This window comes from Callorhinus ursinus, unplaced genomic scaffold, assembly GCF_003265705.2.
Source record: "Callorhinus ursinus isolate GAN/ISIS: 27379988/994484 unplaced genomic scaffold, GSC_fseal_2.0 scaffold1, whole genome shotgun sequence".
Taxonomy (NCBI): domain Eukaryota; kingdom Metazoa; phylum Chordata; class Mammalia; order Carnivora; family Otariidae; genus Callorhinus; species Callorhinus ursinus.
The window spans coordinates 73,853,847-73,880,718 of NW_027397063.1; the positions used below are offsets into that span (position 1 = coordinate 73,853,847).

The 26,872-nt window shown below is 42.4% G+C and overlaps 1 protein-coding gene, 1 long non-coding RNA gene and 1 pseudogene across 5 annotated transcripts in view; 1 reads left to right on the forward strand and 2 right to left on the reverse strand.

Moving 5' to 3' along the window:
• The window catches only part of MCF2L2 (MCF.2 cell line derived transforming sequence-like 2), a 259,995-nt gene that overhangs the window by 100,619 nt on the left and 132,504 nt on the right, over nt 1–26,872 (forward strand). For all 3 annotated transcript variants that reach the window (XM_073896615.1, XM_073896620.1, XM_073896623.1), the window contains exons 9-13: nt 6,726–6,850; nt 7,423–7,537; nt 8,016–8,135; nt 16,597–16,788; nt 19,358–19,549. In XM_073896615.1, coding sequence (XP_073752716.1) covers nt 6,726–6,850; nt 7,423–7,537; nt 8,016–8,135; nt 16,597–16,788; nt 19,358–19,549 — 744 coding nt within the window. The remainder of the gene's footprint in view (nt 1–6,725; nt 6,851–7,422; nt 7,538–8,015; nt 8,136–16,596; nt 16,789–19,357; nt 19,550–26,872) is intronic.
• Nucleotides 884–26,514, reverse strand: LOC112828741 (uncharacterized). Of its 2 annotated transcripts, XR_012379459.1 has the most exons (6): nt 26,396–26,514; nt 9,641–9,741; nt 7,958–8,117; nt 7,161–7,228; nt 6,398–6,546; nt 884–1,217 (listed from the first exon to the last, which is right to left on the reverse strand). It is a non-coding gene; the product is annotated as an uncharacterized lncRNA (long non-coding RNA). The 2 variants fall into 2 exon arrangements; XR_003209579.2 differs by lacking the exon at nt 6,398–6,546.
• Nucleotides 20,386–21,304, reverse strand: LOC112828729 (peroxiredoxin-1 pseudogene; annotated as a pseudogene).

Below are 26,872 nucleotides of genomic sequence, written 5' to 3' on the forward strand. Positions count from 1 at the left end.
AGGCTCTTGTGAAGTTTTGGGGCAAACTAATAAGCTGACATATTGCTTCACCTTCTGAGGGATATATCTTTTTATTTGGGGAGTAATTTGAGAAAGAAGACATGGAAAGTGCTCTGAACTGGATTTAAGGAGAGGCACCTATTAACTTCATAAAAGCACGTCAGAACCTGCTAAGAACAGAGGTTGGCAGATTCTTTCAGATCATGCAGTAAAGGGAAGACTTCCTGGGGCTTACAGGATGGGCATCAGCTCTTTTCTGCCTCCAGAAGCACAAATGGACCATATCCATTATTTCACAGAAGACCAGAACTCCATAGGGCAGCAAGCTGAGGATTAGAAGGTGGATACATCTTAGCATTACATGTATTCTTGCTGCACAGAGCTTAGCAGGAGCTGACCTCTTTTATCTGTGGCCCCAAATTTACAAAAATGCTTTGCTAGGTGGTTGATTTGTTCATTTAGTCAACATTTATTGACGACCTACCCCTACATGCCAGGAAAACAAATGAAAAAAAAAGTAAACTCAAGGAACACATAGTTGAGTTAGGGGAGTCCCAGAGTCTAGTAGTTAAGGCAAATTAATTTTTCCATGTGTCAGGGAGCACTGTTACATTCTCTTCTTAAGGAGCTTGATATCCAAAAAGAGTTCAGAATGTACTTTCTACACTACTCTGCATTATTAAAAGATCTGGTTTGAAACTGGGAAAACCTGAAAGCATCCTAGAAATTTTCCTGGGAAGTGTCTCTGACGAGCTTGACAGATACACACAACTTAGCACACCCATCTTTTTTTTTTTTTTTCATTATGTTACCACCATACAGCACATCATTAGGTTTTTTTTTTTTAAAGATTTTATTTATTTATTTATTTGAGAGAGCAAGAATGAGAGGAGAGAGAGCACATGAGAGGGGGGAGGGTCAGAGGGAGAAGCAGACTCCCCGCTGAGCAGGGAGCCCGATGCGGGACTCTATCCCGGGACTCCAGGATCATGACCTGAGCCAAAGGCAGTCGCTTAACCAACTGAGCCACCCAGGCGCCCACATCATTAGGTTTTTGATGTAGTGTTCCATGATTCATTGTTAGCACACCCATCTTGTTCCTGTGTATGCTTCTTACACATGGATGGAGACTCAGAGCACATCTTCAGAACATGTGCATGCAGGTGTCCCAGGCTCTTCTGCATATTGGGTCCTTCTCCAAGAAGAGCTTCCATTTCCTGAGGAAAAGTAACTTTGACAGGCTATAGGCCATCTCTCGGTTTATAAACAGTATGGTGGCATGCACCCTGCTGCCACTAGGACCCTGTCTGCACAAGGAGGAAATTCATGGAAATTCCCTCAGACTTCTATAGATTTTCCCAGAAGCCGGTCCCTGAACTCCTCCTGTAGCCTGAGTGCTGACAGTAAAAAAATTAAATACCCAAAAATGATGAAATGTATTTTCTCTTTGTGGGAACAAAAACCTGCTTAAGCTCTTTGGGCCATGTGACAACTGGATATCCACAAGGAAAGGAAGGAAATTGGATCCTCACCTCACATCCTATACAATAATTAACTCAAAATTGATCAAGGGACTAAATGTAAATCCTAAAACTATAAAACTCTTAGGAGAAAATATAGATGTAAATTTTCATGACCTTATATCAGGCAATGGTTTCTTAGATATAACGCCAAAAGCACAAACACCTAGAGAAAATAAACTGGACATCATCAAAATTAAGAACTTTGGTGCTTCAAAGGCCACTATCAAGAAGGTGAAAAGACAACCCGCAGAATGGGGGGAAATATCTACACATCATGTATCTGATGAGGGTCTAGTATCCAGAATATATAAACAACTCTTACAACTCAACCTTTGTAAAAAGACAACCCAACTGAAAAATGGGCAAAGGATTCGAACAGGCATATCTTCACAGAAGATACATAAATGGTTATTAAGCACATGAAGACATGTACAACTTCATTAGTCATTAGGGAAATGCAAATCAAAACCGTAGTGATATACCCACTAGAGTGGCTCTAATTAGAAAGATGGACAATAACAACTGTTGGTGTGGATGTGAGGAAATTGGAACCCTCAGACATTGCTTGTGGGAATGTAAACTGTCTGGTAGGTCCTCAAAAGGTTAAACATAGAGTTACCATATGACCCAGAAATTCTACTTCTATGTGTATGCACAAGAGATTTGAAAACATACATTTCATATAAAAAGTTACATATAAATGTTTGTAGCAGTATTATTCATAACATCCAAAAAGTGGAAACAACCCACATGTCCATCAGCTGATGAATGGATAAACAAAATGTGGTATAGCCATACAATGGAATATTACTCAGCCATAGAAAGGAAGTACTGATTGATACATGCTGTAATATGTATGAACTTTGAAATAATTATGCAGAGCCAAAGAAGCAGACACAAAAAACCACATATTGTGTGATTCCACTTACATGAAATGTCCAGAGTAGGTAAACTTAGAGTGAAAGTAGGGAGATGAGTGGTTGCCAGAGACTGGGAAGAGGGAGAAATGGAGAGTGACAGATAATAGGGGTGGGGTTTCTTTTTGACAGTGATAAAAATGTTCCGGGGGAGAAAACCATGAAATCGTATGCATTAAAAAGGTGAATTTTATGGTACTATATGAGCTATATCACAATTTTTTAAAAAAGAAAAAGACCTTTGGGCCTAACACAACAATATAATAGCCATGAAGCCTATAGAGATATGTGCTTTTCTTACTGTTTATGATGGCCCTGTGGATTCTTTTTCATAGCAAAACAGCTCTTCCCATTGTCTAATTCTGAGCTGGTTTTTGGGAGCAGTTTATAGAGGCAGGCAGTCTCTCTCTTGAATCCCAAAGGAGGTGATTATCTCCTCTTTGCCACTCTTATTTAAGCCAGAAACCCCAGGGTCTTGGCCTTTGGCTCTCAGATCCTTAAGTCAACTGAGACTTTACCATGTGTTCATTTAAATAGGGTAAGACTCTCATATTTTGTTGTTGTTAAAATAAGAAATCTAACAGAGCCAAAGGCCTTTCTCTCATCATGCAGGAGGAAAGTGCCAGTGGGTCCTCTGATTATGTGATAAAGTACTCTTACAAATATGAATACTGTTTAGTATTCAGTATTTGTTCCAGTCAGTATTTATTCAGTTTTGTATTCAGAGATGACAGTTCTATCAGTATTTCCAGGGTTACAAATAATCAAGAAGATAATCAGAATTATAAGTTATTTTTTTGTAGGCCCTAGAAATAATTTTATAGTCATAGGAGTTTTTAGGGACCCCCTTTGTTCGATCTCTACTTGCGGGGAATGTAAGTTAGGAATGGATAGACACGGAGGTCTTGATTTTGCACAGGAAGACAAACTTGGTATCCTTCTGAATGCTTTCAGTGTTAATACCTTAACAAATGAGCATTTTGCACTAATTTTATACCACAGGAAGGTTTCTTTCAATAGCTGCCGAGGAAAGAGGTATCTCATCTCTTTTAGGGACTTCTTTTTTCTCAGTTATGAAGATTTGCATTTTAAAGGCTAGATTCTAGAATTCATTAGTCAGCATTATACACAAAAGCACGCAGAGCTAACTTGTAGTGGCAGAAATGGAGCTAAGTAATAAAAGTGAAATGAGGAGTCTAAAACGTTAGTCATTCATATAATCTCTGGGCTCTGATTATCCTTTAACTTCCTATCCCACCTCCATTGCCAGCCCATGACACAGCTGAACACAGCACCTGGCATGGATAGTCGTGCTTTATAAATGTATTTTCAGTGAATGAATGAATATCTAGATTCATGCTTACTGTTGTCATAGGAAAGAATTCCCCCCAGAAAATTTAAGTTCTTTTGAGCCTGAAGCAATCTGCTTGCCCTATTAAGTGGGTCTTCCGAACCAACGGCTTGTTTCCATAATAATGGAACTGTAATGAGTACACACTGGGACAGCTGTACCAGTTGTTAAATATTTATGTTCCTTGAGTGTCCGACTTTACCTCTCTGGCCCGTTTCCTAGGACCCATGAGACCTCCTCAGGAATCCGGCCACTAAAGTGGTTAACACATGGACCGCAGTTGGCCTCAGGACTGCTTCAGCATTGTATCTGACATCTGCCTGATTGGTCAGTTCTTAAATATTCTGAATTGTTACGACTGTGGACAAGGGCAAACCCTACTTTTGGCCTGGGCAACTTATCTTTTCACTTGCCAAGTACCATAGTCCCTCAATCTTTCCCTGTGTATCTATGGCAGATTTTTATAACCCTGCTGAAGCTGACCACATACGGCCTAGTCCCAAAGCAGTAACCAGTCATGATTTTTCCTTGTGTTTTTTGATAGCGTGAAGGGGACACACAGTGAATGAGACCCCTTACTCAGGTCCACCTTCCCTCTCTCACACATTTCCTCACACTCTGCAGTTCTTTGGGTATACCTCTCTTCTGAGCTTCCCCTTCCAAAAGTCTTCTTCTGCTCTAGCAATACTCGTCTGCTTCTCTGGCCCCTCCACCCTTCCTCCCAACTCTACATCATACACACACTAAATAGATATAAAATCTAATAATGGCAATGCCAGAGTCCTACTGGAATGCTGGAATCTCAAGGACATCTAAGAAACTGAGTGAGAAAAGCCAAGACCTTTTTTAGAAGGTAGGAAGAGTGCAAGTTAAGAGTACTTGCTAATGAGTGCTTCGCCCCTTCCCCCCATCATATCCTATTTGTCCTTATTCATCTGCAATCTAATTTCTTTTAGACTATTATTAATTCATCCAACCTACAAATATTTTATGAGCATTGCTGAGATAAGAAGAAATGAGGGTTGATACCTGAGAGTGGACAAGAAGGGATGTATCCAGTTCCTAGGCAGGAGTACCAGCCAAGAGGCTGACTGCGGGGCATTACCTGGAGAGGACAGAGCCACAGGGGGTGTCCAAAGAACTTGGGCCAGATCAGAGAAGTCAAATTTATCAGCAACCAAATCCGGGGACAAGTTTGAGGCTGGGTGTGGATAGCAGAAGCCTGCAAGGGGATGAATACTGGAACGAGCAAGATGGGAGATGAGGAACAAAGGCGTGAGGGTGAGCGGGCCAGAACTTGTGTGTGAACAGGGTGGAGAAACCCAAAACTCCTCCGACAGGGAATGAGCTCCATACTGTGAGAAGGCTGGAGGTGGCCAGTCCCCAAGGAGAGATTCAGGGTTCATGTGCATAGAGGATATTGTTTTGTAACTATGGGCCTATTCTAATGCTCAGGGCATACTAACCAGCATCCTGTGTAACCCACGCACCAAATCCCCGACTCCTTGGAGTAGAATTCCCTGCCAGGCTCTGCCCCTTTGGCTTGTTTTGTGGTTCTCAAGGCGTTGAGAGAAATGACTTGTGCTGTGTGATTAGAGGACTTGAGCTGGTGGATTTGGCAGGAGATAACCTGACATCTTCTCCAATTGCAAACCCCACATCCCATGTAAAAGGAGGGGAATAGAATCGCCTTGGAAGTATGAGTCTTTCCATGTCAAACCGAAGTTGCCGACCATCTCCGCCAAACTTCCATAATTGAACAAGCCACACTTTGCGGGCAGATAGAAAGAGAGGCAGGTGTCAACTGAGACCAGATGAAGTTTTTTTCCTGGTCAGCTAGAAACTATTACATTATTATTACATGCCAGTTTCTAGCACTTATTATTCAGTATCTGTCATTTTCTTGTTTCTGGTCACTGCCCTGGATTAGAACCAGATTTTATTAATTTGTTAATCAATGTAAAATTATTAATTATTAAGCAATTAATATAAATGCCTAAGTAATAATTAAAATTATTGATTTATTGCTTTTGCTTTAAATATATAACAGTAGTTTGAGATATAAAATTCAACAGTTGTTGCTTTAGAGAGAAAAAGTGGATGGGCAGGGGACAAAAGACTTATTTTTTCCAATATATATCCTTTTGTATATTTTGGGTTTTGTATCATGTATATGTATTACCTGCTAAAAATAAGTTAATAATCATATGACCTAATAATACCACTTCTGGGCATTTACCCAAAGAAGACAAAAACACTAATTTGAAAAGGTATATGCACCCCTATGTTTATTGCAGCGTTATTTACAATAGCCAGATTATGGAAGCCACCAAAGTGTCCATTGATAGATGAATAGATAAAGAAGATGTGGTGTATATATACAATGGAATCAGCCATAAAAAGGAATAACATGGATGGATCTAGAGGGTATACTGCTAAGAGAAATAAGTCAGTCAGAGAAAGACAAATGATTTTTTTGAAATGAAAAATGAAATGAAACCATATGATTTCATTTATGTGTGGAATTTAAGAAACAAAACAAAGAAAAAAAAAGAGACAAACCAAAAAACAAGACTCTTAATTACAGAGAACAAACAGATGGTTACCCGAGGGGAGGTGGGTGCAGGGTAGGAGAAACAGGTGCTGGGGGTCAGGAGTGGACACTTAACCATCGTGAGCACTGAGTAATGTAGTAGAGTTGTTGAATCACTGGATTGTACACTTGAAACTCATATAACACTTTATGTTAACTACACTGGAATTAATATTAAAAAAATTAAGGAGTTAATTAATTTTTAAAAGCTATAGCTTGACTTCTTTAGTGTTTAATTTCCTATAAGAAAGATACAGCTGATCTGCCATTCTCCTCACCGCAAATCTACCAAGAATTTGCTTTTGTTCATTTCTTTTGAGACTATATTTTCCTTTCTCTAGGATGAGCTGACATTACTTGGAAAGCAAGGGACCACATTACTGTCATGTATTCAAGAAACAGCAACCACAAGTCCCACCAGCAAACTCAGTCCCAATGAACTAGAGAATGTAGCTACCATGGAAAGGTGAGTGAGAGAGGGGGGAATGTGCAGAACTCAATCTGAAACAGCCAAGAACAATTGGTAAAGCTAATCCTGGGTCTTGGTGGAGTCAAAAAAGAAGTATTTGAGACAACAAAGGCAAAAAGGTGGTATCTACTGACATGTTTTTATGAGAATGCTCTTCCCTCCTTTTGTGCTATGCTCTCATCCCAGGATTTCAAGGGAGATGGTAGTACATATTTATCTGTATTTCCAAATAACAGTTTGGTTAGGTGCTGTGCTTTACACACCTGTTATCTCAAGTAGAAAACAAGAGGCACAAAGTTAAGGTTACCTGGGGGCACATTTCAAAGCACAGCGGCTGCATCCGAAGTGAATTTTCTGCCTAGTTCTGAGGGTATCCTGAGAGAAAAATGGAAAATTTTTCCATTTCCAGCTGAACTGTGAGAAAGTCATAGGTGACAGAGACTTGTGTAAAAAGGAGATTCCCGTGGTTCATAACACTGACTGGAAACATAGGGGTTACCTACATAAGCCTACATGGACTCCTGTGGAAATGGACACTAACCACAATGTCACTTTCTCTTCCTTAACAGGTTATTACTTGAGCTGGATGAGACAGAAAAAGCCTTTAATCAGTTTTGGTCTGAGCATCACTTGAAGCTTCACCAATGCCTACAACTACAACACTTTGAGCGCAATTTTTATGAGGTGTTACTTTCTTGTTGAACAGAGCTTTCTTTCATGGTTTGGTGACTTCTGGTTCTCTCTTCTCCCTTGAACTCTGAATACTGAGTGTCCCTCTTCTCCCTAATCCAGCCCCCTCCTGATACCCTTGCTTCCTCATTGATTGTTCTCGTCTCCCTTTTTCAGTGGGGTAGCAGTGTTCTAGAATCCCATTTTCCTGTTGGCGTACATGGTATTTCATGTCTGTTTTATCTTCCTTTTTGACTGATAATCTGTGAATGTATCTATAATCTTTCATCTCTGTGTGTCTCGGCACTCTCCTCTCTCCACCCCTGCCCTGAGCTTAATCTAAGCGCTTATGAGCTGTAAAAAGAAAATGTATATAGAGATACACAAAAGTCCTGAATCCTTTTTGGATTTTCAAGTTTCTTAGAGTATACAAACCTATACCTCCAGAGAGGTGCTCGGGGCTTATTTCTGGATGTTCCAATGTGCCTTACAGGTTAAGCTTGCCCTGGACAATTTGCTGGCAGAGCAAGCGGAGTTTACAGACATCGGAGACAGTGTGATACGCGTGGAGCAACTTCTTAAGGAACATAAAAACCTGGAAGGAAAAGGCGAGGTTTGTTTTTTGCTGTTTTTATGAGCTGGGAAGGAAGTTGCTGTGTACAGTGACAGATCATGTCCACTCATTATTGTTGGAAGTTGCTAAAGGACACAGGAATGCCCAAATCCTGCCTTTTCAGTCTCCACTGCCACCCCAGGTGGGGTGAGGGTTCCGGTTGACTTGACTGCCTGTACAAAAGCAGCAGGAGGAAAGGTCACAATGAACACTTTATCAACCAGCAGGATGTAGGGGGTGGGAGTTGGTGGTAAGGAGGGAAAACGTGAAAAGGGGAAACCAGAAAAAAATACCAGCTGGTTTTATAACAGGCAGAATGGTGCAAAGGGGGAAACGAGTCCATATTAGTTCCGCTGCTACACAGAGTTGGCAAAGCTTTCTCCTTTCTCATGCCCCAAGAGTTGTCAGTATCAAACTTGTAAAAGAATACGTGTTTCACAATTCTCATACCAGAATTAGACAGTTTCCCAGATTTGCACACAAGTCAGCAGGTAGTAGTGACTCTATTTTAAGTCCTTATCAATTTGGGTTATTATGAATTAAGAAAGCTGAGTCTTCTCTTTCTAGAGAAGTTCCTTTTTGCTATTCTCAAATTAGATTCTCTATATTTTTGTCTTTTGGGCACCGTGTCCTTGATGATTAGCACTTCCTCTCTGAGCTTATCTAAATGCATGTTTCCCACATGGTAATTTTATAGTATTAGAGATTTGCTTCTCAAAGTGTGATCCTCTGACCAGTGCATAGATGTCACCCGAGTGAAAACTTGTTAGAAATATGGAATCTCACACCCGCCCCCAGAATTAGAATCTGCATTTTAATAAGATCCCCAGGTGATTGACATGTACATTATAGTTAGAGACATACCTTCCCCTCCCCAGAGGACAAGTAACAACTGTAAACCAGGTTCACTCTGACCCTAAGAGTTATCAGTTGTAGATTCTGAACTGGAGGTGCTTCTACACGTGCGTCAACACATGAACCCACCTGTGCACCCAGACTCTCACTCAAGAATCCCATCCTCCCTCCCTATTTAAAAAGTAATTTTAATTAACTTCAAAAAGGCAATTATTGTGAAAGGTTTTTTTTTTCCTTGTAACTCTCTCATATTAAATTTTTACTCAATAAAGATTTTCCCTCTGGACCATGAAAAAAAAAAAAAAGAATCCCATCCTCCCCTATGAGCACTCCCTCTGTTACCAGTGATCATTTGACAGCTAAACATTTTAGTACTGTAGGCATGAGTAAACAGAAACCTTTATCAAACAATAAAAAAATCGAATTTCATGTACCTGATGATGATGTGTCTCAAATTCTCTAAGACAGTCCCAATTTTACATAATTTTAGTTTTTTTTCAAGAGAACTCCTTATTAAATGTAGATACTATGTATTTTCACTTGCATATATTCATATATTAGGAAAAAAAGCCTCATCAAGCCCAGTCCTTATATTTTGGGTTTGGAAAAATATGGCCATGGCATATATATGAATGAAAGTAGCTACTGACCTGCCAGGAAGGCATTCATTCATCACCAGGTACTCCTTGTCCTAGGTTCTGTGGATATGGTGGCAAACCAGTCAAGACCCTGCTCTCATAGAGTTTACATTCTACGGGAGAGAGAGAGAGGAGGAAAAAATAATCAGATAATAATATTAGATACATGTGGTATGAAGAAAACAGGATGTAAGAGAGAGTGACTTGGGGTGCTACTTCAGCTCAGGTAGTCAGGAAAGATCTCTCTGAGAAGGTGACCTTTGATCTGAGCTCTGGATAGCCATGCAATGATTTGGGGAATAGCATACAATGCAGAGAAGCCTCAAGTGTGAAACTTTTGAGGCAAGAATGAGGTTGGTGAGTTCAAGGAATGTTGTCTGAAACATAGTGAGCCAGGAAGGAACAAGGTGAGAGCAGTCGTGGTGAGGACTGGATTTTATTTTCAGTGGAACCTAGTGAGGGGTAGTCTGGGTTGTGTTTTAAATAGTATGGCTGAGGGGCGCCTGGGTGGCTCAGTCAATTGTGTCCAACTCTTGGTTTTAGCTCAGGTCATGATCTCAGGGTTGTGGGATCCAGCCCCATGTTGGGCTCTGCACTCAGCGCAGAGTCTGCTGGAGATTCTCTCTTCCTCTCCCTCTGCCCCTCCCCCCTCTTGCACATGTGTGCTCTCTCTCTTTCTCTCAAATAAATGAATACTTTTTTAAAAAAATAATAATAAATAGTATGGCTGATCTGCATCCACTTTCTCTCTTCTGCCCCTCTTCTTGGACTTGAGATCTTTGGAACATACTTTAAAGATTGCTGACCGGAGCTAGGGGAGAAACCTATGGTCATGGGACGTAGGAATGCTTTGTGAACCCATGATTGATTTTTCACAGCCAAAGTACCAGAACCAGGTAGACTGACTCACAACAGATGACCAGCAGAGCCCAGCTATATTAGTTTTACCCATTCTGTGCCTTGCTTACCCTGTTTTTTTTGTTTTTTTTTTTTTACTTATTTTCTAAAGGATGCAGTAGACCTATTTCTCTGCCTTTAGATGAACCAAACAAAACTATCCTATCATAACCAGGACCTTTTTAACATGTTTTCCCACAGATTTCTAAAAGAGAGTGTTTCTTCAGATGATTTTAAAGGCTTGGCTAATCTTTCCATTTGTCCTGTAAAGTGTTAAAGGAATAAGGTGATGTCTGTCTAGAGTCCACCAAAACCTGCTTGGGTTTGTCCTTCACTCAGCACTCAGGGGTCAGCTTCCCTCCTGGCATAGCCACTCACTGATATCTGGGTTGTTGCCAACTTCCTTATTCTGTACAATTATATCATCCTCGTAACCTCTGAGCCAACTCACTAACCAGACGTCTGCTGCATGCTAATTGAGCCTGTTCTTTTATCTTTTTCTGGTTTGATGGTTTAGCAATTTTTTTTTTTTTTTTAGTGAGGGAGAGAGAATCTCAAGCAGGCTCCACTCCCAGTGTGGAGCCCCACCCAGGGCTTGATCCCACAATCCCAAGATCATGATGACCTGAGGTAAAATCAAGAGTTGGACGCTCAACCCACTGAGCCACCCAGGCGCCCCTGGTTTAACAATCTTTTGAAAGCTCATTTCTAATTCTGAGAAACAATGGTGGTTTCAACCCCCACTCTTACTTCTTTTAAGGCAGAATTTGCTGTAGGGTTTTGGCTATAAGGCATGCCGGGGCCCTTGGTGATGGGTCAGCAGAGAGCAGACAAGGACTGGGCAGGGGAACTAATCTGATTTTAATCTTGACCTCTCCCCACAAGACCAGGGGCCAGCAGTTATAGTACATGTCCAGGAAGGCTTGGAACCCAGATCATTAACCTCCTAGGGATGTAATCTAGCTGGAGGGGCATGACTTTTTTTTTTAATGGAAAATTTCAGACACATGCAAAAGTAGATCAACTAGTACAGTGAACTCCCATGTGTATGCTCAGTTTCCACAACCCTTAACTTTTTGCCTTTCTTGTTTCATCTGGCCCCACTTCCCCACATGTACATTTCATTCCTATGCCATTATTTGTGGGTTCATTCTGGGTTCCCTGACATAGAGCATCACCCTTTCTCATTTTCTTTCACAGTAGACATTTTCATCTTTCATATGTCATAGCAGTAGATTCTGGGGAAAAATAAACTGTTATTACACTAAGGATTTCTGAATTACATGTTGCAGCTTGACTATCCAGCCTTCTAGAATTTTTAGTATCTGAAAGATGCCAGGCTGGCCTGTGATCAGAGCACCAGATTTCAGCCATTTCTTTCTCATTATTTCTCTTTGACTTTGGTGGTTTTATCACCTGGTTTTCTTCAGCAGAAGCTATATAGATTAAGAAATAAGTTGCGATTTGGAGGTTTTACAGTAAAGTTCTTCACAGGCGCCTGAAGGATGTGATAGTCATGGCTCTTCAGCCATCATTTATAGCATATACGAGGAGGCCAAGGGGGCTGGAACGTGACAAGACACCGGCTTTGGAGCCAGACAGAACTGGATTCAAATCTCTGCTCTAACAACTACCAGCTGTGTGCCCTTAGTCACGTTTCTTAGCCTCTCTGAACAGCCCTCATCTGTAAAACTGATAATAACCATTGCCTATTCCCTGTGAAGATGAAATTAGGTAAAGGCTTCATAAGGACTGGAGCGTAGTAGATGGTCAGAACCTGGAAGCTCTTATTAGTACCCATTCATTTCAGTTGAGTGACCTTTCTGCCATCCAGTGCAGGTCCTGAGTCACTGCTCACCTCTCCTCCAACATCTCAGCGTTTTAAGAAGTTCTGAAGGGTGAGATGCTGCATGCCAAGCAAAGGGCAGGCTGTCATCACCACGAAGCGCTTGGAAAATATTCTGGGGGGGATGTTCCCTGGGCCCAGAAACCTTGTCCTGTTCTTAGTAAATTCACAGCTGGACTTAAAAAAAAAAAAAAGTCAACAGACTTCCTTGCCAAGTTTTCATGCTTCTATATTTGGCTAGAATCAGACAGGTTTGATCAAATGAAGTCCCTAAGCTTAGGCGGAACGAATGCAGCCGTTTTTCTCTGTGTGTGTTGGTCAGAACCAGGTTCCCGAGCCAAACTTCCTGACTTTGAAGCCTGGCTCTTCCCTTTCCTACCTGGGTCACTTTGGGCCATTTTTGCCTCTACTTCTCCTTTGTTAAATGGGGCCTATGTCAAAGGGTTTGTTGCAAGGAGTAAAAAGAAACAGTTAATTTAAGCATGGCATATAGAAGGCTCTCTGAATATCAGCTGTTGTCACAGAGGTAACGGCAAATTCTGTGCTAAGGAATGTTTCTTAGGTTCAACCTGCAGTGGCCGAGCAGTTCTAGTAAGAGCGTCTCACCCATTCTTCATTCATTTTGCAAGTATTTGTTGATCTACTATGCCAAGTCCTGTTCTAGGTTATGTGGACACAGCAGTGAGGAAAACAGTTAAAAATCACCATCTGAGGAATTAGCATTCTAGTCTTTTCCCAGGGATGGCAACCAGTGCATTATGCACTGGGTCTTTATCCCTGAGTTCCTTTAAAATAGCCACTGCTTGACCTGTGTCACTTTATTCCTGTATCATTACTCAGTTTTGTTTTACACAACAATCATTTATTCTTAAGTACCTAATTTGTACCATGGACGTCTTAAGTTGCATAAGAGCTGGTGCATGCTCACAAGGGTCCACAGCATAATGTGGGCAATAGATCAGTGATCACAATACAGCGAAGTACCTGCTCTGATCAAGAAAGGGCACAGAGCATTATGGGAGCACAGAGGAGGGGCATCAAAATAAAATGGTAGAGTTGAGAAAGTTTCCTGGAGAGGATGCACTCTGGAGGGTGATGCAGTTAGCTCCAGAAGAGGGCAGGTGCATCAGGAGGTGGGGGATGGAGACATGGGAATGGGGGTGGCCAGGGAAGGAGGGCTCAGAATTTGAAAGTTGTTAAGAAGGATGTGGGTTCTGCAGGGCTTGGTGAATGACTGGCCCAGGACGGGGCGGGGGGGGGGGGGGGGGGCGGCAGTGTCTTAGAGATTGTTGAAACCATAAACCCCTGTAAGTTAAGAGAGGGGCAGGATGTCATCACCTGGAGTCATAACTCCTTGTGTTACTGTAAAAAGTTAAACCAGGGCAAATGTGTCTCACTGGGATGTGCAACATTGTCAGCAAGAGTGCACATGGAAGTCATCTGTATTCACTCACAGGTCAATGTTGTTTCACACAATTCCAGCCAAGTATATCACTGTGTCTTCTAGTTCCCTGGTTAATTCATTTTATTGATCAAATATTTATGAGATACTTCTATACTTTCATGGAGCTTGTATATTGGTAGGAGTGCGTGGAGGAGGAAAGAATCATAAGTGAAAGTAAACAAAGAAGGTAAGTTCAGGTAGAGGTAAGTGCTGTTAAAAAAAAAATGAAACTAAAGGGAGAGAGAGGGCCTGGGCAGGTGGGTTGCTGGGAGTGACTTAGATAGTGTAGTCAGAGAAGGCCCTGTGAAGAGGTGAGCCAAGAATTTACCTGAATGACCCTATGTGAAGCATCCTGGGGAAGGACCCTGAGGCAGGAGCTAGTTTGGTTGCCATCCTTGTTTAAACCATGCCTCCTACCTGGATTATTGCAGTAGCCACCAGCTGGTCTCCTTGCTTTGCCTCTTCTCTGTCATTCTCAACATTACAGTAGGAGCAATTCTTTTAAAAATATGAGCCCTCCTCACAGCCCTCCAGGGCTTCCTACACCACACTGAGTAAAAGCTGAAGTGCTCAGAATGGCATCGGTGCCCTCCCCAACCCAGGTTCCCTCTTTCTCCTGATTACGTCTCCTATTCCTTTCCAGCTTGCATCCTCTGTTCCAGCCACAGTGGCCTCCTCCTGCTACCTGGAACATGGCAAACATGCCCCCACCTTTCAGCCAAGTACTGCATGGTTTGTCCCTCACTTTTGGCCTTGACTTCTGTATCAAGGGTTCCCAGGTTCACACTCAGATTTGAAGATTTGCTAGGGGGCCTCACTGGACTCAGCATGTAATTATACTCACGTGGTTATGATTTATTACAGTGAAAAGATACCAAGCAAAATCAGCATGGGAAAATGCATGGGGCAAAGTCTGTTGGGAACCAGATACAAACTTCCAAGATTGCTCTCCCAGTGGAGTCCCATGAGATCCTGATCCCCTCCAGATTCCGCCCCCCGCCCCACAAAGGGTTGTGACACCATTGTAAGATGTTATCTATCAGGAAAGCTCATTAGGGGCTCAGTGCCCAGTTTTTATTGGGGACTGGTCATGTAGGTAGCCTCTGCCTGCCATATACCAGAATTCCATACTCCCAGAAAGAAAGTAGGGATATAGTATAAAGCATGTTTTTTGCACAAACAGTTAAGGCATGGTGAGCCATTCTTGTCAGGGGATGATATGTACCCTCCTGACATTCCTAGATGGCACCCAAGGGCCAACCTTGCAAGCAGGCTTTGCAAGGCCAACAGTCTTAGGCTTATGTTATATTATGTTGTGTTATGTTATGTTAACATTTCTGCACTGCTTGGATGGCTTGCTTGCTTGCTTGCTTGCTTTCTTTCTTTCTTCCTTTCATTCATTCTTTCTTTCTTTCATAAATATTCAATTTATTGAAGTAACAATAAAGTTGAGTTTTTCCTTAAGCTTTCAAGTTCAGCTACAAATCTTTTTCTTCCTTTTTTCCCCTTTCTAAAAAAAAATTGAAATTCAGTTAATTAACATAATATATTATTTGTTTCAGGGGTACAGGTCTGTGATTCATCAGTCTTATATAATACCCATTGCTCATTACAACACATACCTTCCCCAGTGGACATTGTGGATGGCACTTTCTTAGCGAACCCTTCTCTCCCCCATCCTACTTAAAATGGAACCTCCTCCACCAGCATTCCCTACCCTCCTTTCCGTTTGACCTTTCTCTATAGCATGCATCACTAACTAAGATATTATATAATCTACACATCTAATTGTTTATTGCCTGTGTCTCCTATTAACATGTAAGCTTCATGAGGGCAGGGATTTTTGCTTCCTTGATTACCACCAAACCCCTAGCACCTAGGACAGTATTTGGCACATGGGAGATCCTCAGTAGTATGTGATGAATGAATTAAAAATAGATAAACATGGGGGCACCTGGGGGCTCAGTTAGTTAATGTCTGACTCTTGATTTTGGCTAAGGTCATGATCTCAGGGTCGTGAGATTGAGCCCCACATCAGGCTCTGCGCTGGGCATGGAGTCTGCTTAGGATTCTCTCTCCCTCTCTTAAAAACAAAACAAAACAAATAAACACGGCACATGGGGTTAGAACAAAGCAAGCCATGCCGAGAGAGGTAGGGGGCGTGGTTGCTGGGCAGATGAAGTCAGAGCAAACTGGGATCCTGGATCTTGTGAGTTGCAGGAAGGGGTTTACATAAACATATTTCTTAAGTCTCATGATCCCCCACAGAGTTGTCCAAACCAGATCTTTACTGTTTTCCCAAATTCAGCTGACTCTTCTCTCTACTCAGGGCCCCATATCTGATCCTTTACTTTTCCATTTAGTTGACAGGGGAATTCAGAGTCTCCAGTTCTGGTCAGTAGAACACTTCATGCTCTTCTGACAAAAATTCCAACAGTTGTAATAGTTGAATTATTGGTATTATTTATTTAGTAATTTGAGTTCTCCATTAGATTGAAAATCATAGCTTGTTAACCAAATCCTCAGTGCCTAGCCCAGAACTCAACAGACATTTGAATGAGTGGTTTGCTTTTCTTCAGAGTGCAGGTGACCCTGGACTAGGATAGACTTCTTGGAGACCTTGAACTTCGACACAGCTTTCCCAGGTTCTGTAGCCGCGACTCTCAGCCTAAGACCTGACATCTCCCTAGGCTCCCTCCAGGTTTGGAGCACACGGTAGGCAAATATCAGCCTCACCATGACCTGGCTTCTGATGCTTGGCTGTGGATGTTCACTTCACAGGAGCCCTTGGAAAAGGCCCAGCTGCTTGCAATAATTGGGGACCAGCTCATCCAAAGCCACCACTATGCAGTCGACTCCATCAGACCCAGATGTGTAGAGCTCAGGCACCTCTGTGATGACTTCATCAATGAAAGCAAGAAAAAGCATGACATTTTAGAGAAGTCCTTGGAGTTGCATAGACAGCTGGACAAGGTGAGCACAGCAAAGTCACGACCATGATGTCTGCTACATTTTCTGTACCAGAGTTTTAACCATACTCATCCTCTCTGCCCTACAGAATTGCTGAGAGGATAATTACTTCATGGAAAATAGTGCTCGAGAGGCATTAAAAACTATACAGATTCTAGGTCAGGGAAGTATTGGAAGTCAAAAGTGCCCTCACCATCCCACCATATCCCATTAGAATGAACAAATGTTCATTTTCCTCTATGTGGACCTAGACTTAGAGTGTGTTTTGGCCTGGGCCCATGATTCCCTTTCAGGCAGAGAGCGAAGCACTATATTAACAAAGTGCTTCTCTTTATGTAGAAACATTAATCCTTTTGGAGAAGCTTAAGTAATAATGACCATTATACACTCCTACCATTTATTGAGCACATACTATATCCCTGCAGGAAACATAATTATGTCATCTACTCAATCCTCAATAAAACCTATGAGGAAGGTATTAATGGCATTATTTTATAGAGGCAGAAACTGATATTCAGCGTGGTTAAATCAGTGGTTCACAACATTTTTTTAAAAAGATTTTATTTATTTATTTGACAGGGACACAGCGAGAGAGGGAACACAAGCAGGGGGAGTGGGAGAGAGAGAAGCAGGCTTCCTGCAGAGCAGGGAGCCTGATGTGGGGCTCAATCCCAGGACCCTGCATCATGACCTGAGCCGAAGGCAGACGCTTAATGACTGAGCCACCCAGGCGCCTCTGGTTCACAACATTTAATACATGAGAACCAGTTTGCTAGAATTGCAGATTCTCTAATGTGCCATTCCGGAGACTCAGATTCAGTAAAGTCTAGGATGATGCCCAGGAATCAGTATTTTCACCAAGTTTCCAGGTGACTCTGGTGCAGGTGGTACAGGGACGACACTGAGCAACTGTGGGATAAGTGATTGCCCACGACCACCCCTGGGGTAAAAATAGGAGATTGCGGATTTGAAGTCAGGACTGCCATATTCCAAACCCCAGGCTCCCTAGACTAGACAGCAACACTGTGTGCAGAGGGCTCACAGGGAAGGGGCACAGCCCCTGCTGCCCTTCAGTGGTGATCTCTGGGGCAGGTGTCTGGGGCAGTGACTTCTGGAGCTTTCCCTGTCAGCTGTTTGCAGGCAGCATGTGACTCATAGCCATGAGTCAGCATACTCCATTCCCATAGCTGTTTCTCTGTGATGGCTGGGGGCACACACCCAGGCTGTTTATGTCATCCCAATGCAAAAGGGATTGTAATGTCAATGAAATACAACTGTTCCAGAAGGAAGTGGCTCAGAAGGGCCTGGTCCACAGCCTGCTCTGTGTGCTGAACTCTGCAGGATCAGCTATGGTTTTCCTCATTCCATTTCTGCTCCGGAGATAATAGCCTAATGCTGATGTGTGGAGCGTGTGTGTGTGTCTGGGAGAGTAAGTATCCGCTGTGATTCTGTGGAAGAACCCAACTTAATGTTTTCTATAGATCTAGGCATGATGTTTCAAGAGAAATATATCAAAGCATGTATATATCATGCATATAGAGTATATATCTAAAATTATAGAGTATATATTAAAGCATGATTTACATTATTTTGAAAATCCAAAAATGTAGGAAGGAGGAAGAAAAAAGTTACTATGGACACCTACACGTCCCATTCCCTTCCTCATCCCTACACAGAGATAATCATTAATTTTTAAATATATTATGTATTCTAAAAGTAGTACACATTCAATGTAAGTAATTTAAAGGAAAAAATAAAGACAAATAGAAGTTGCCTATAATTTTCCCTCTTAGAGCTAACTACTTTAGAGTGCTCCCTTTTGCTCTTTTCCCCCTGTATGGTTATTTTATGTAGCTCTTCAGGTCACATGGTAAATGGAAATGCAGCCATACTTGCACTGGCGCTTCTTTCCATCTTTCCACATAAATATTCAGGCAGCACAAGGGCCCCTTTCTGTTTAAGTCTTTTAAAAATTGAATTGTTAGAGTTCATCACCTATCTGATTCCATCCCAGCATCCTGGAAAGTTTGAATATTGCTGTCCTGAGTTACAAAGCTTTGCATTCTTGGATGCTTCTCTAGGACAGACAAATGCCAGTAAATGCAAATGTGGACAGAGGAAAGTAGTGTTTTTGTTAAGAGGGACACTCTAATGCCCCATTTGTCACCCTATGCTCTTATAATCAATTAGGATACAAGATGAGTAGCCTAGAAGGCAAACCTGAAAAGTCATTGGTCACATTCCTCGATGGTTAGGCCAAATTTAGGAATACCTAACTCTTTTGGAGATGTAGCAATTACTGTCAGTGGAAAAGAGAGGAATGTTTATACAAGTCTTCTTACTGACTGGATGACTTCCCTGAGAAATGGACAGACATAAAATTAGTTTGGGTTTGTCCACCGTAGAGTTGTGTTAGCAGTGGTTAGACTTACTGAACTTTATGCTGTCCCACAACAATTTTCCATTGTCTCAGGATCCTTCTAGACCACAGATAAACTCAGGCGTCCTGAGGGTTGTGGTGGCTGAGTTGTGGTCAGGCTGACGGCGTAGGGCACTGTGTTTCTTTTGAAAGGTCAGCCACTGGTGTGAAGCAGGAATCTACCTTTTGGCTTCCCAAGCTGTAGACAAATGCCAGTCACGAGAGGGCGTTGACGTTGCCTTGAACGACATTGAGGCATTCCTGGGTACGGCGAAGGAGTACCAGTTGCCCAGTCACATGGAGTTTTACAGCCAGTTTGAGTTGATACTCACCATTGACGTCAAGGTAATGTTTCTGGGTTATTTTAATCTTGTGGTTGGAAAGGAAGCACTGGGTGGCTTTTGCCTATTGCTTAAGAAAGTCCAGGTAGAGTGTACTGAGCAGGCTCACCAGTTCCTGAGTCTCAGGTGGCATCCTAGCCTCTGTGCTTCCTGTCAATCTGACCCTTCATGGTCTGACCCAAATATCACCTTCAGTCATTCGTTTCTCTCCAGATGCTTATTAGCATCTCTGATGTATCATGCACTGTGCTGAGGACACAGCAATGAGAAGAAATAGACATGGTTCCATCCCTGATGGAACTTAGTGGGAGAGGCTGACATTAATAAATGTCAAACACAAAACATAAGAATGTGTTACAAGCTGAGGTAAGTACTCTGAAGGAGAGATTTAGGATCATGTGATAGAAGAACTTGACTTTGATTGGGGATCACTTGAGCCAAGTCCTGGAGAATGAGTAGAGATAATGGGGGAGCCTTTCCAGACCAGAAGTAATAGCATGTACAGAGGACACAGGGCTGGAGGGAAGCTGGCACAAGTGCAGAACCCAAAGGCCAGGGTGGCTGGAGTACAGAGAGCAAACAAAGGGTGTTTGGGGTGAGATAAGAGAGGGGCAGATGAGGCAGAAGTTTATGGGCCACATTAAGGAGTTTGGTTTTTATTCTAAGAGCAGTGGGAAGCCACTGAAGGATTTAAGCAGGGGAATAAGTTGATTGGATTTGCATTTTGAGAGGAGCACTGTTCTATGAAGTCAGCAGAATTATGGATAGCACATCTGCCTCCGAGATTCACATCACCTTGTGTGTATCTCTCCTGTAGGACCTTCTTTACTTCTTTTTTTTTTTTTTTCTCGGTTCAAGTTTAATAGAAACAAAAGACAAAACGTGATGCCCTGCTACTGTACATACAGTTGGCCTGCTCCATAACAGCTCAGGCCCTTCTCTCCAGAAAAGAAAGGCTGGCCTCCCCAACCCCTGCAGAAAAGGCCTGTCCTGTCCCCATACCACATCTGCACAGTCTAAAGTCTTATGTTCTAAGCATGACAATAATACAAGAGAGATTTTGTTTTCATGGCCACCCACTGCAGCCCAGCCCTAAAATGACCCGGCGCTCACTTCTGCTTAGAGAAATATTCTTTGCTCTTCTGGACATCAGGCTTGATGGTATCACTGCCAGGCTTCGAGCCAGCTGGGCACACTTCCCCATGCTTGTCAGTAAACTGGAAGGCCTGAACCAGTCGCAGAGTCTCATCCACAGAGCGGCCTACAGGAAGGTCATTTACCGTGATCTGCCTAAGGATACCTTTATCGTCAATGATAAAGAGGCCCCTGAAGGAGATGCCTTCATCAGCCTTTAAGACTCCATAGTCCTGAGCAATGGTGCGCTTGGGGTCTGATACCAAGGGAATGTTCATGGGTCGCAGTCCTCCTTGTTTCTTGGGTGTGTTGATCCATGCCAGGTGACAGAAATGAGAATCCACAGAAGCACCAGTCACTTGACAGTTGAGTTTCTTAAATTCTTCTGCCCTGTCACTGAAAGCAATGATCTCCGTGGGGCACACAAAGGTGAAGTCAAGAGGGTAAAAGAACACAATGTATTTTCCTTTGTAGTCAGATAGGCTGAGATCTTTGAACTGGCCATCTGGCATAACAGCCGTGGCTATGAAGTTGGGGGCAGGATGCCCAATTTTGGCATTTCCCGAAGACATCTTGCTATCAGCGGCTCTGAGAGCAAAAAGGCCGAAAACAAGGCAGGAAGAAGACGCCGGACCTTCTTTACTTCTTTTGAGCCACAGAATCTGATTCACATGCTTTCAGCGTTCTTGCATACTCAAAGTGATTGAAGGGAGTTTGAGGTAGGCACTTTTTACCAAGATATGGGCAGGATTTAGGGAACCCAGTAGGGATAGTGAAGGTCCCTGGGGCTACTAGCAAGAAACAGGAAGCAGTTACCACCCATACACGTAAAGGGCAAAAGAGAACCCAGGAAGCGCTGTAGCTGTGACTGTGAGAGGCACTAGTAAGGGCTGTGGCCTTGGCCAGAGGGATGCAACCACCGATGGGGGAATATATATCCCTAGTCTCCTCGCTGTCTCTTTTGGATTTCCTGGTAGTGCTTCCTATTGGCCAAGGCAATTAAAAGCCCATGGGCAAGTGAGCCTATTCAACAGAGTCTGTAGAGGTCAGCTTCCTGGGACACAGAGCTGGGAAAAGAAGATGTAGTAGGGTGACAAATAGGGAATATCCAGCATATATAACTTTTATAATTAATTTTATGGGATACCCTAAAATCCAGCCATGGATTCAGGCTAAGAGCCTTTGCTGTAACATGTTACATCCCATACTGTATTCTACTTATTTACTCTATTTTTTTTTTAAAGATTTTATTTATTTATTTATTTGACACAGAGACACATAGCAAGAGAGAGGGAACACAAGCAGGGGGAGTGGGAGAGGAAGAAGCAGGCTTCCCACGGAGCAGGGAGCCTGATGTGGGGCTCGATCCCAGGACCCAGGACCCAGGACCCATGACCTGAGCCGAAGGCAGACACTTAACGACTGAGCCACCCAGGCACCCCTACTTGTTTACTTTAAACGTCTGTCTTGCTTATTACACTGGGAGCTCCTGAAGGGCAGGAGCCTCATTTATCTCTGTGTCCCTGTGCCTAGCCTTTGCCTGGGGTCCAATCCATATTTGCTGAGCAAGTGGGCAGGCAGGTGGCAGAGTGGACCAAGTACAGTGGGGGCAGCTCAGTGTAGAGTTGTACCTTAATGATGTTCTTTCCCTGAAACCTTTTGATGGTGAGGTGTGATCTTGGTAAGGGGTGGGGGATGGGCAGGCAGACACCTTCCCCCAACACAAGGACTTCCTTGCAGAGGGAACAAAGGGACAGCCCTCTGGTGGAGGTTCTACACTGCAGACCCAGTGTTGGTAGCTCCAGGTCAGATTCCTAACGCAGGATAGTCTCACCCAGCTCCAACTCCATTAGCTGCTCAAATGAGTGTATTAGGTCAACCAGGGAGATTTGTGGCTACAGCTGCTGTTCTGGCCAACTTCAGCAAACTTCCTGGCCATACCACCTACCAGGAAATAAATAAAACTTAATAAACCATCTTTGGAAAATAGGCAGAAACATGGAGGAAGGAGAGGATTATAAGAGAAATATTTTTTTTAAATCCTATATGTCAAATGGATCAAAATAGCCCCAAACCCATCTTTCCTTCTTTTGGTTTGGAGTAAAATTTTAGGTTATAAGACTTAACTATCCTGTTGTGTCAGAGAAAAGTTTTGTCCACTGAGAAGTAATGACTTTGTTGTCAAAACTGGTACTCTATACGTATAGAAATATTCCTAGATATATGTATATGTAGATATGGTACAGACACATGTGTCTTTTTATTTCGACAATTGAGATAGCCTAGAAGCAGACACCCCCCGGTGTCAATGAGCACATCTAGCACTGAGATCTTGGTTTCTAATACCATTCTTCAATAAAAGACTCCTGAGCTCCTTGGAGAAATGGCTGATTCTAGGACTGGGGTAGGGAATATACAAGATGATCCTAGAGCATCTTGTAGTGTCAGAAGGAACTACTAAAAACAAAATAACAAACCACAGTGATGGGACATAGGCAGCAACTGAAAAGAACCCCCATGGCCAATACTAGAACAATTTGAGCAATAAAGTTAATAACGTAGTTTTGGATTACAGCCCAAATTATAAAATACATATCCATGAATCCATGCTCTTATAAATAAATGATGGAATAAATAAATAAATAAATAAATGGGGCAGAAGAAACTAATCTCCCATGCAGAAGCATTCTAAATTATTTATGTAGTTACTTTGCCCTCAAGGAGGTAGAGCATAATTTCCCAACCCTTAGATGTGGTCTGTACACAGTGACTTCCTTTCAAAGAATACAGTATGGGGAGGGAGAAACAAAAAGTGACTTTATGGTGAAGTTACTTTACATACATGACCTCAGCTAGGTGACATAGGTCAACATCAGCAGTGTTGTCATGCAGATATGATGTACTTTGATATGATATGATGAACATGACACTTTATTTCCATGATCTTACCCCCACAACCCATAGCTCTGGGCTAATTATGAGAAAAGCATCAGATAAATCCCAACCAAGGGACATGCTACAAAATATCTGACCAATACTCCTCAAGATAGTCAAGGTCATCAAAAACCAGGAAAAGCTGAGAAACTGTCACAGCCAAGAGGAATCTAAGAAGTCATGACAACTACATGTAATATGGTGTCCTGGATGGGACCCTGGGGGGAAAAGTACATTAGGTGAAATAAGTTTTAACTAATTCTAAGTTTTAACTAATTTAACTAAGTCTAACTAATGTACGGACTTTAATAATAATAATAATTTATTTTAATAATAAAGATAGCAATCAATATTATTTTATTAATTATAAGAAATATACCATACTAATGAAAGCTCTTAAGATAGGGGAAACTGGGTGGTCTTATATGGGAACTCTGTGTACTATTTTGTACTTTTTTCTGTAATTCTAAAACTATTTGAAGAAGTAAAATTTATTTCTAAAACGCTGGTACTCTATGTCTAAACAATTGAATCTGTTACATTTAAGACATAGTGATCATCAAAACTACATCTACAATTAAACTATTGTTCTTGTAGCAGGCACCCTGTCTGTCTTGAGGCTCTTCAAGTGCTTTTCTGCAATACCTTGCTACTCCACCACCCTCTTGGTGCTGCTGTTTTGATTTTTCTCCCTTGTTCACTTTCACCACCCAGTCTAGAAAATGAAACAATTGAAGTAACAAATTGCAACATTCAATTCTTTAAATATTCACTGGGAACCCAGTTTGTACTTTGTTCCAGGACTACAATAATGAAAGTCACAGTTCCTGTAATGAAGGGGGTGGCAGTTAAGTGGAAGACAAACATGTCCCCAGTAAGTGCCTATTGGTCCAAGAGCATGGAATGGAAGAGACAGTGGGGCACGTAGGGGAGGTAAAGGTCAGCTCAGCCTGGGAGGTCAGGGTGTTCATAGGAGAAGATGCCTGAATTTGGTCTGGAAGATTGGGTAGGAGTTTTCAAGGGAGACAAAGCAGAGGGAGGGAACCTCAGCAGAAGGAAGAGGCGGTGCAAAGGCAGAGAGACTGGAAAGAAGAACATTCCTGTAACTGCCATAGCTGGAGGCTAGAGGTAGTGGTGGGGACTAGTGGAAGTTAGACTGGACCGAAATCAGGGTAGTTAATGAAGGGTCCAGTGTTTCATGAGGAGTCTGGACTGTATCCCAGCAGGGCATTTAAACAAGGAAGTTATCCAGGAAAGCTAATTCTGATTGTGGTATGGAGAATGGATTTGCAAGTAAAAAGAGGAAAGAGGAAAGGAGGGGATGCAGTTGTTAATCTTGCCCCAATTTCCCCCTCTTCTGAGCTGAGGGATTTAGGGTTTCTTCTGACCACCTCACCATTTCCAGGGTTCACCCTGGGATCTTAAGGGAGAGATGCAAAAGGGCAAAGGTGATTCAAGTCCTGTCCCGTCCAAGTGGTGAGCCAGGGGCTCCAGCATGTGGCACTGACCTCACATCAGGGCTGTATACCATACACCACTGATCTGACAGTCATGGCGGTCAGATTTCTTTTGTGCAGATATTTGTGCAGCAGTTAACACCTGTGACTCAGTTTCCTAGCTTATCACTGGGCTGGCCACCAAGTCTCATCACCATTACCCCAGAAACACAAACTGACATTGCCTAATCCTGACATAAGGGGATTTGGTTTCTTTTGGGATCTGGACTCAGCTGTTTTGTCAGAACCTCTAGTTGGCTGTACAACTGAGCTTCCTGAGGCCAGAAGCACATTCTCTGAAGAGATATTTTATTTTTATTTTTTTATTTTTTTAAAGATTTTATTTATTTATTTGACAGAGAGAGAAACAGTGAGAGAAGGAACACAAGCAGGGAGAGTGGGAGAGGGGGAAGCAGGCTTCCCGAGGAGCAGGGAGCCTGATGCGGGGCTTGATCCCAGGATTCTGGGATCCTGACCTGAGCTGAAGGCAGACACTTAAGGACTGAGCCACCCAGGCATCCTTGAAGAGACCTTTTAAATACAAGCCCCACCTTAATCTAGATTAGGGATCTGCAAACTATAGCGTGTGCACCAAAACTGCTTGCCACCTACTTTTATAAAGTTTTATCAGAACACAGCCATACTCATTCATTTATGGAGTATATGTTATCTCTGACTGCTTTTATGCTACAACATCAGAGGTCAGTAGTTGTAGCAGAGACCTGAAGGTCTGCAAAGCCTGAAATACTTACTCTTTGGTCCTTTACAGAAAAATTTTGCTGACCCCTAGTCCAGACCAACACCGTGCAATAGAAATATAATGCCAGCTGTATATGTGACTTAAGATTTTCTAGCAGCCACATTTAAAAAAGTGAAGAGAAACACGTGAAATCAATTTTAATAATGTCTTATTTAACCTATATCCAAAATGCTTATAATCAATATCAAAAGTTATTAATGAAATATTTTACATTCTTTTTTCATTCTAAATCCTCAAAATCTGTTGTGTGTTTTACACTAATGGCACAGCTCAGTTCAGACCAGCTGCATTTTCGGTGCTCAGTAACCTCATGTGGCTAGTGGTTGCTGTATCAGACTGCCCAGGTCTGTACTCAGACCCTACGAGGACTGAGACCAGCACTAGATGTTGGAGGAGAGGTCAGCCTTGACAGGACCCTCAGGCTGTAGGCAAACGGTTGTTCCATAACTGACAGGGTAGTCCTCCCTCAGGGCTCTTGGCTCTTGCCCTCAGAAGATGGCCCAGCATAAAAAAAAGCCACACTTACTTTTCTACTTGCGAAATGTGTCGACCTCCCCAAGTGTGTGCTGAGCCTGTACTTTCAGGATGAGGCATCCTCAGAGCATGCTGCATGGCTTGTGGTGGTTGAGCTCTTCTAATTTGGGGTCCTTTCCTTAGTGGCTAAAATCATTCAGGAGACAGATGTTAGATGTGAGATGTCTGACATCCGTCACAGTTGGCATGACAAAGAAAAGACTACCCACTTCCCTTGATCCGCCAGAGGTCAGAGGCCAGAAGAAACGTACTTAGCTAAATTTAGGCCTTGGTGAAATTCGAAGACTTCCAGGCCTTATTTCTTATTCTCTTGGATCTCTGCCTTAGACCATATAGTCAGTTATGGGAATGTCTGGGAGTTTCATCTTACCCTTGGTATTTTTTCAGCTTACTTCTTTACTACTCATGAATAGAGAAGGGGTCCCACAGAATAAAATTTAAATGTTTCTCCTAGGGTATTTGGGATTCC